General features: G+C 45.3%; 1 protein-coding gene across 1 annotated transcript; it reads right to left on the reverse strand.

Annotated features, from left to right (window-relative positions):
• Positions 1-1983: 1983 nt before the first annotated feature.
• Positions 1984-3270, reverse strand: LOC123187221 (probable cinnamyl alcohol dehydrogenase 6; the record flags this gene model as incomplete). The annotated part of the gene is given in 1 exon segment (XM_044599020.1): positions 1984-3270. A coding segment is annotated over 1 exon segment (1137 nt), but the record flags the coding sequence as incomplete, so codon positions are not given.
• Between the last annotated feature and the right edge of the window lie 7436 nt (positions 3271-10706).

A 10706-nucleotide genomic window follows, 5' to 3' on the forward strand; every position in this document is an offset into this window, starting at 1 on the left:
CCACCTGCCGATAAATTTAACAAAAAGGACCCCCTCGGCTGTGGCGGCAGGTGCGGCAGGCGACACGTGGCACCTGCCGCCACACAGCAAGGCGGCAGCACTGTACCAACGGGAATCGGCGCTGGCGACGGAACGGCAGCGGCGTGTGGGGCCCGGCCGCCAAGGGACGTGGCAGCAGTACTGTACCTGGGGCGCGGCCGCCTGGCGGGCTGGCGGCAGCCCTGTTCATGGCGCTGCTGCTCTACTGCACGCTACGCTGATTGCTACTGCTGCTGCATGCGCTTTTAGCCGGCCACTGCTGCTGATTGGTACTATTACTGCATGCGTTTTTAGCCGGCCACTCATGCTGCATGCAAGATGTTATTTTCTTGACATGCACGATGTTGTTAATTTTTTCATTAACCTTTGTGTTAGAGCAGGAATTAGAGTTAGGATGCAGAAGATGTTTTAGTTGAAGAAAAGATAGATCAAGGTAAGATATACCCAGTAATTAGTAATTGAATATTGTATTATTCGGTTTGACTAATAATCAAGTGGAAAAACATTTTAACATCCGTATTTACGTTTGAAATAATCATTTTTTATTAATATCATTCGGTTCGACTGGAAACATATAATAATATGATGATAACATTTAAATAGTATGACTTAATAAATAACCGTATTTCCGTTAGCAATAATCGGTTTGCTTTTAGTATCATTTGCTTAGAATTTAAACATAACAGTTTGTTTACGGATAATAATACGACAAATATTCAAAGCAGCGGTAACATCATTCGCAACAGTACATCAATATAAAAAATATTCATAATATTACACGGCGTCATTTATACCTCAGCTTCAATATGGATGTCGTTCCGAATAAAATTAACCGTCAAAAGGGAGATCGAGGATCAAAAAGCAATTTCTTCAACTACGTCATCTCCTCCTTGTTTGTTACTCAGATGATACCTTTTTTACCTAATTACATACATCATTAAGGATATTAGCATTTTATAATATACAAAACTTAGATTATTAAGAAAATAGACCTACGGTTTCGTAACAATACAACTTATTAATATTATTTTTTACCACATGAAATAACAACGCATTAAATCATCCAATGACCAATAACAACACAAACTTTTTCTTACTTACCATATTTATAAATTCTTGCATGTCAAACTAAATCGATACATTTTAAAGGCCTAAAGCTGATCTACAATACTGTTAAATATTTGCTTTACTAATTCCTGCTCTAACACAAAGGTTAATGACAGAATTAACAACATCGTGCATGTCAAGAAAATAACATCTTGCATGCAGCAGCAGTGGCCGGCTAAAAGCGCATGCAGTAGCAGTACCAATCAGCAGCAGTGGCCGGCTAAAAGCGCATGCAGCAGTAGCAATCAACGTAGTAGTAGAGCAGCAGGGCCATGAACAGGGCTGCCGCCAGCCCGCGAGGCGGCCGCTCCCCAGGTACAGTACTGCCGCCACGCCCCTTGGCGGCCGGGCCCCACACGCCGCTGCCGTTCCGTCGCCAGCGCCGATTCCCGTTGGTACAGTGCTGCCGCCTCGCTGTGTGGCGGCAGGTGCCACGTGTCGCCTGCCGCACCTGCCGCCACAGCCGAGGGGGTCCTTTTTGTTAAATCTATCGGCAGGTGGTCCTTTTTGTCAATTCATTCGCGCATGTGGTCCTTTTCAACAAAAAATCCACTTTACAGTAGGTGAGTCCACTAGTAAGTTTGACCCAAATACTTTTTATCGATCGATACCTCTTGTTAAAGTCACTTTGATCTTCTCTCGTAGTGACTAATGACACATTGCATATGTAACACTCGTCACAAATTAGGAGTTTTGCATCGTTGTTGATTTGTTTTCTCGAAACATTTTATCTACTTTCTCCGTTCCGAATTACTCATCGCAGAAATGGATGTATCTAGATGTATTTTAATTTTAGATACATTAATTTCTGCGACGAGTAATTTAGAACGGAGGGAGTATTAGACAGTGTGTCCAAATCACGAGTAATTTTCACCAACGGGTTTCACGCGTCGAAGTCTTTTGAGACTAGACCCCGTGAGTCAGTTTTAGAGACCCCATGTATCAGGTTTAGACGTTTTTTCCCATAAAACCCGAAAAAAACAACAACTAGAGCCTGGAGCCAGTGCCGGCGACGTCGACGACGAAGCGGTAGCGGACGTCGTTGCGCGCGAGCCTGGCCAGCGCGTCGTTGATCCCGTCGGTGGAGACGAGCTCGATGTCGGCGGTGATGCCGTGCTCCCCGCACAGGTCCATCATCTCCTGCGTCTCCTTCATGCCCCCCGTCATGCTCCCGCTCACCGTCCTCTTCCCGAAGATGAGCGGGAAGGACGGCAGCTCCACCGGCTTGTCCGGCGCCGCCACCAGCACCAGCTTCCCGTTCACCTTGAGCAGCTCCAGGATGGGCCCCAGCGAGTGCTGCGCCGACACCGTGTCGATCACGTAGTCCAGGCTCCGAGCCATGGCCTGCATCTGCCTCTCGTCGGTGCTCAGGACGAAGTCGTCGGCCTTGAGGCTCTCCCTCGCCTCGCGCTCCTTGGCCGGCGACGTGCTGATGACGGTGACCTTGAGCCCGAACGCCTTGCCGAACTTGACGGCGACGTGGCCGAGCCCGCCCAGCCCGACCACGCCCAGCCGCCGCCCGGGCTCGCCCAGCAGCATCCCGTGCTGCTTCATGGGGCTGTACACGGTGATCCCGGCGCACAGCAGCGGCGCGGCGGCGTCCAGCGGGAGGGCGTCCGGGATGCGCACGAGGAACCGCTTGTGGGCGACGAGCATGCTGGAGTAGCCGCCGTAGGTGACGCTGCCGTCCCAGAAGATGCCGTTGTAGGTGAGCGCGACCTTGTCGCAGTAGTTCTCCTCGGAGCGGCGGCAGTGGTCGCAGTCGAGGCAGGAGGCGGCGATGCATCCGACGCCGACGCGGTCGCCGGGGCGGAAGCCGGAGACGTTGGCGCCGACCCGGGTGACGACGCCGGTGATCTCGTGGCCGGGCACGAGGGGGTACATGGTGATGCCCCAGTCGTTGTTGATGAAGTGGAGGTCCGTGTGGCACATGCCGCAGTAGTGCACCTTGATGGTGACGTCGTCCACGCCGTTCTCCCGGCGCTTGAAGGCGAAGGGCACCACCTCGCCGGACGGCTCCATGGCCGCCCACCCGCTCACCGCCTGCGTGTGCTTCGGGGTCACCTCCATCGCCGGCCAAAAATGTGCGTGAGACAGTGAAAGATTCTTGGTGTCTGTGGTGCTGGTTGTTGTGATTGCTGCATCGTCTCAGCTACTTATGTAGTGTGCTTGATCTTCACGCGGTTGGTCCATCTCAGTGCCTCAGTGGTCCGGTCGTTCGTGAAGCCTTATTATGTTGGAGGTTAGGTTAATTTCGGTTAAGTAGTTTTAAGGGGTGGTTGCACTTGACCTGCTAAGGCGTTAACTATAATCATTAAACACTTGGTCATGTTGGACGTGTTCGTTAGCAAACTTAAACCACGTACTTGGTTTAAAAAACTGCTTAGTGGCGTGTGATTTCAAGACTATTTCAGAGGTACATATGGCAAAAATTGTGGGAGAGACCTCTATGTTCATCAGCTTAAATCATTCTATGATTGTTTATAATTCTATCATCTATTTTGCATGAGGGCTAGAGGGTGGTCTTGGAGCAAGAAAAGTGTTGAGCCCAGACGTATTATGGTACGATTGAGCCTGAGTTGGAGGGACAACGTTCGAGATCTCATCCGACCGTATATTTCTCACTGATTGGGAGATTGGAATGGAATCCAAGGAGAACTGATTGGATGTCATGGAACGAAGGGGGCACTACGTTGGTTGACAGTCTTGTTCATTAATAAATAATATAGTTCATTTGGTTAGGTATTTTTTCTTATAAAAAAGACCCTCAGAGAGCATCTTATACTCACTCCGTTCCTTTATATAAGGTGTATTTGTTTTTTGACAAAATTCCACATTGTAAGGTGCAGTTCTTCTAAATCCTCATAATTCCCTTTCTATCCCTCCAAAAAGAGGAATGGAATGACAACTTGACTTAATACAACATGTAAAATGCAAAATTACACCAAAAAAAATCATATTTAACGTCTTCTTTTTCGATCGTTCATCGTCTACCGAAGCATTGATTTGCATCGAACAAGCAATAAGCGAAATAGACATATGCAAACGATCTTTTCATACAAGGCTTTGAAGACCACAACAACCACTCACCATGAACAATGAGATCCGGTAACCACTGAAATTAAAGAACATTGGTCAGAGAAACACCACAAGCAACGGATGCTTTCAATCCTTCACCATCAATCTGAAGGGTCGGAGAACCTAGACCTTGTCACAAAACAAACAAAGAGAAAAGGTCGAAGTCGTGCTAGAAAATCCAGCCAACTGCTTCCTCTGATGGACACACCAACTACCCAGATCCGAAGATAACCAACAGATCCAACAACATTTACCCTAACTAGCCATTCATTAGTATCAGACAGAAATTGTCAAGTTAGGAGGAGCCCGGAGGAACCTTATTACAATGCATCATCATCGTAGCCACCTCGTTGGAGAACCAAGACTTTAGGGAAAACCGTGACCTACAAGAACTGGAAACTACAAAGGGATGGCTCCCCACTCCTTTAGATGTCGACGAAGCCGATTGACAAAAGATGGGGGACATGCTACTGCAGATTTGTCGAGTGGATCCAAATACTGGTGACAAGATCATTTTGCCTGCTGGTCGGCTCGACACACAAGCAGCAGCTGTATACCACGGGATTTGTATTTTTCCTCTCATTTTGAATCCGATCGATCAGACATGTGATGCATCTGTCAGAGGTTTGTTTACGACGAGAAACACCGTTGACGTAACAGCGCCTACGTGCGTGGTGATTTCCCGGAAAAATCACATGTAGGAGTACTTGCTCCACAGACCACAGCTCCAACGGAAATCACCGAGAAACTCGTGTTGAAGTTGAGGTGAAACTGACCGGTTTCGCCATGTGAAGAAGCGTGACCGGTGGCCGTGGGAAAGGGAGCCAGCCAGACCCTGGAACGACCGCCAGTTTGTGCGTCCAGTCCACATGCGTGCCTCCGAGTAGTTTCAGTTTCAGTCTCAGTCAGTCTTTCGCTCCGTTGAGTGTTTCAGACTGACAGGGATCGATGAGATTGCTCTTCAGTTGTACTAGCACCCAACGCACGTCCACCTGAGAAACACAAACAGAGTAAGAGCATCTACAGCTGGGTGCCTTAAACCCGTCTTATACGCTCGGACGGCTCGCTAGATCACTATCCGGTCGCAAAAATTGAGCCATACGGGCGCCTCAAACGGGCCTCAAACGTCCGGGCTGACCGGCACCCGTCATATCCAGTCCAAATATGGAGTGGATATAGAGGTGCTCAGTTGCATCCGGGAACACACGCCACGCCGCACTGACTATAGGGTCCCACGTGGACTCGCTCGGAAACCCAACGATTCGACGGACGCCGCGTCCATCGCCGCGGTGTGAACGCCGTGTGGCGCTGCTCCGGCTTGCTGCCCGAGACCAAATCTGTCTATTTAAGCCGGCCGGCGCCTCGCAACCCTAGCCCATCCACCTCCACACTCTCCACGCCGCCAGTCCGAACCCGGTGCTCTACCCACGCTCCGGCGCTCCGCCATGGTCCGGAGGAAGATCACCTACTACGCAATGCTCACACCAGAGCACCGATACGAGATCTAGCAGGAGATCTGGGCGAGACAAGCCGCGTGCACCGCCTGCATCGCTGCTGGGCTGCCTCCGGACTTTACGGAGCCGAAGGAGGAGGAGGAGCAGCCGGGGGGGGGGGAGGAGGGAGAGGAGCTGGCTCCGATGGAGGTGGAGCAGCCGGAGCTGTTGGAGCAGGAGCAGGAGCTGGAGCAGGCGGGGGCGGAGTTTGATGTTGCCCAATCGGAGGAGATGGTGGAGCAGCAGACCATCTTGGAGTCCATCCAGAATAAGGCCTATGTGGAGGCCAACCGGGTGTTACCTCCGGCAGGAGCAGGCGGTGTCCGACACGCTCTTCGCTGAACTCGACGCCGAGATAGAGGAGGAGGAGACCGGAGCGGAGGCGCCGGAGAAGCCGGAGCTGCAGCTGCCTTCTATGCTACTGGAGCCAGGCACGGAGATCGTCGAGATCTCCAACAAGGAGCAGCTAGGTGATCGACGTAGTGCATGGGTTTATTTCGTTTGCATGTCTTTGTATGGATTTAAGAATCTAGCATGAGATGTTCGGATGCAACTCGTGAAATTTGAGACGTGCCCAGTCACAGCCTGCGAATGCGCCCAGATGCGTCCGCGGGCGTTTGAGGAGACAACAGGAATGACCAAGATAAATCTACCAAAATTTACATATGGATAAAAACCAGCATAGTATCTAGCTCCAGTTTTGACAACATGGCAAACCGATCTACCAAGGAAATAAATATCACAGGGGGAATTTTTCCTTGCAGCGGTGTTGCTTTTTGTGCAGGTCGCCGATCGCAGGGGTACGTTCAAGGAATGTTGTTGTATCGGCGCCCCCTTGGACGGTAGGAAGAGAAGAGGCGAGACTAGGTGGCGGTAGATGATGACAAGAACAAAAGGATGATGTTTCAAGTGGACGCTTCCCTCTTATAAGGCTGTATCAATAACTCCTAGGCACAACAACTGCTATCTTGATTTGATTTTCGGCCGAATAAGTTAGAGCCCTCTCGCCAAAGGCAAGGATGACATTGCGAGGGACAGTGAGGCGTGCCGTCGTAGGTGAAGAAGAGGAAGGGAGGCAAGAAGGTTGAGGTGGAGAGGCAGAGCGGTTGGTGGATGAAGAAATCCGTTGGCTGGAGGAAGAAGACGACATGCGAGCGATGTATTTTAATGCAATGGTTCGTAGATTCAACTGACCCTATGCATAAACATGCTTCCAAAACATAGTTTTACAAGTACACCTTACAATGTTTTACCTAAAAAATCATGAATATTTTTCAAAAATTTGTGAAGACTTTGCAAAAAATCATGAATATTTTTTCTAAAAAATGCCATGAATACTTTATTTAGTTACATGACCATTTCTTGAAAATGTATAAACATTTTTAAGACTTCATGCATTTTTCAAGAAAAAAATGCGGAAACACTTTTCATTTAGATAGATAGAGGCATGTAGGTCAAACACGCGTTGCACCGGTGTAGATGGATATTCTCTTGCCTTGATGATGGGATCTCCTATTCTACGCCTTAAGCAAAGTATCTGCGGTGGAACACACACCCCACGCTATATTGGTTGGGCCCAATACTTCCTTAGCGATGGTTTGCACCGGTTTTTGTATGGTTTTTAAAATCTACACTTTTCATGTTTGGGTTTTATGTCTTTTTATTTCGGGGACTTAAAAAATCATCAATGTTGTTTTTCAGAATTTCAAAATGTTCATAAGAAAAAATATAACATTTACAAAATTAAATTGCTCATTAATTACTTAAAAATACTAATGAAATTTAAAAATAATCCACCTATTTCAAAGATGTTCATATTTTTTTAAATATTCATGAAAGTTCTAAAATAAACATGAAGCTAAACTACTAGAAAGTAACTAAGAAATCGATGAAAGAGAAGAAATGAAGAAAAATATAAGATAAAAAGGTGGAAAACAAGCTGAAGCTAGAAATTCTACAAGTAGCCAAAAATGCCACCACTAAAGGAAAATTACCCTGTAACTTTGCCGATACAAAGCTGATAGAGTGAACAAAACCTACTAATTTAGAATTATTCGATGTAACGAGGGCTGAATACAACTTTCCATTGCTATATCTTGTGGCGTCTCCTATTTCCGGGTGCTCGTTAGGGAGCCCTGCAAGGGTTGCTTTGGGTGGGCTGAGAGCACACTCTGGGCCATTATCTTTCCGTACACATTATTGGATTTTTAGATGGTTTTGTTTTGAATTATTTCGGCTTCTCGGTTTTCGACTGAGTTTTCTTAGCTTTTGGGAAAAAGAACCGAGGAAAAAATTAGGCAAAAAAACACATTTTTTTCCTTTTGCGAGCGTGTCTCTCGTAAATGAAAAAAAAACATGTTTTTTCTTTTTCCTTCCGCGAGAGGCACAGGTTTGCTTCCGCGAGAGGCACAGCCGTGCCTCTCGAAATCGAAAAAACGCGTTTATTTTTCTTCCACAAGAGGCACGTCCGTGCCTTCTGCAAACGGGGAAAAGTGTTTCTTTCACTGCCACGAGAGGCACACATTTACTTCTGCGAAAGGCACGGTCGTGCTTCTCGAAAACGAAAAAAATTATGATTTTTTCCTTTCGCGAGAGGCACGGATTTACTTTAGCGAGAGGCACGGCCGTGCCTCTCAGAAATGAAAAAAATGAGTTTTTTTCTTTCCGCGAGAGGTACGGGTTTACTTCTCCTGGAGGCCCCGATTTGCTTCAGCAGGAGGCACCATCGTGCCTCTTTCAGAAAGAAAAAAAATATTCTCTTCTTGTAAAAACTTTCATCGAAATTTATCAACATGAGATCTAGTTTTGAAGGTTTCGACGCGAGCAATCCAACGGTGAAAATAGTTCGAGATTTGCACGCACGATTTAAGAAATAAAACGTTTTGAATAAATGAATCTACGAAAAAGGAAAAAAACTCATATGTTGCAACAAGTGGCGCACGTGAAGTGCGCCATATGCCGCAACCTTGGGAGGCACAAGTAATCTTTACAAAGATTGCTCTTAATTAGTAATTTCGCATATTTCCCGCTTAGGTGGATAGTTTTGGACCAAACACGCACCCCTCATGCTCGCTATATGATTTTACACCAGCCCAAGTACCGCAGGATCACTCTTCCTTTTTTTTCAGTTTTTCTTTTTTTTTTATGCATTTTCCTTATTTTTCTCTTTAGCATGTTTCTTTTACCTTTTTTATTTTTCATTTTAAAACTTTTTCCAAATCCAAAAATTCAATTTAAAATTTTGAACAATTTTTGTTCAACAATTCCCAAAAATCATTCGTCAAATGCCAAAATGTTCATCAAATAAGAAAAAAAATCATTGAATTCAGTTTTTCGGAAAATTAGAATATTATTCGTAAAACTATTAAAAAATCACAATTCACAAAAATTCATGAATTTCAAAAAGGGATCATCGGTTTAAAAAATCATCTAGTTCAACATTTGTTCAGCATATTTTGAAAAAGTCCATCAAATTTAATAAATTGTATATCAATGAATTAATAAACCAAATTCAGAATTCAAGGACATTATTCGAATCTTTGATCATTTTTTCTAACTCATGAACATTTTTCCAAGTAGTGATTTTTTCGAATTTGGTACATTTTTCAAATTTTCCATATTTTTAAAATCGATGATTTTATGAAAAGAAAGCGAGATATACCTTTTGAAATTTATAAGTTTTGCTAAAAATCATGATTTTTATGGAAACCTCGAATTGTATTTTAATATGCCAAAAAAGAAATGTTTTTGAAAAAAGGGGGCGCCCTGCCTTTGGATGGGCCAGCCCAAAAGGGCACGCGGCGGGACAGTGTGTGTTTCAACTCATCCACTCGCTTGCGTGATAAAAACCATGAAATCACTAATTAAGGAGTACTCGTTTGAAAGATCACTCCCACCTTGCTAGGTTGCGACAAGTGACTCGCTGCGCGTGCGTACCTGTGATTGTTTCCCTTTCTCGTAAATTCATTTATTCAAAAAGTTTTATCTCTTAAACCGTGCGTCTAAATCTCGAACTGTTTTCATCATCGAATCCCTCGCGTCGAGATATTCAAATCTAGATCCAATATTGATAGATTCGATAAAATTTTTCACACAAAAATCGGACGAAAAAATCCGAACCAGGAGCATCTCTTTTCCCTTTCCGAAGAGGCACACATATTTTCCCTTTTCCAAGGGTCACGATGGTGCCTCCATGAGAAGTAAATTCGTGCCTATCGTGTAACAAAAAAATATGTTTTTTCTTTTCCAAGAGGCACGACCGTGCCTCTCACGAAAGCAAATTCGTGGCTTCACAAGAAGTAAATCCCTGCCTCTCGTGGAGCGAAAAAAGAAGTGCCTCTCGCGGAAGCAAATTCGTGCCTTCATGAGAAGTAAATCCGTGCCTCTCACGGAAGGCAAAAAAACATGTTATTCGCAGTTTTTTTTGTTCAAATCCGAAGAAAGGCAAGGGAAAAACTGAAAAACCAAAAAATCATCCAAAAGCCAAAAACATGTACATAAAAATAAAATAAAAATTTGGAGGAAGTGCCCAGAGTGCGACACGTGACGGCGACTGAGAGCACACCAAGTGACCCTTGTGGGGGCTCCCGAACGAGTACTTTTGATTAGTTGCTCTCTTCCCCTCGCGCTGGTCGATGAATAAGGAGGCCCATATCTATATCTATACCACTATATAGTGTGTCAATAATTTCAAATATTAGTCACTGGATATGCCCATCCAACGATCAAGAGATGGTAAATCCGAGCATTGTCAACCGTTGGATAAAGTTTTCAACTCATAGAATTTTGCCATGTGGCCTTCTAATTGAACCACTAACTTTACAATCTCCCGTGTTCTAGAAGCATCTATCCACATGCTTATCTGATACTCTAGTAAAAAGGAACTAGAACAATCTGGATTCTAGAGAGGTAAGAGTCAAGTTGGATCTTGTCTAACACAATTCTAGAAAAAAAATACATATTCAAATGTATTTTCACATGCTTTATATA

This window comes from Triticum aestivum, chromosome 2A (genome assembly GCF_018294505.1).
Source record: "Triticum aestivum cultivar Chinese Spring chromosome 2A, IWGSC CS RefSeq v2.1, whole genome shotgun sequence".
NCBI classification, from domain to species: Eukaryota; Viridiplantae; Streptophyta; class Magnoliopsida; order Poales; family Poaceae; genus Triticum; species Triticum aestivum.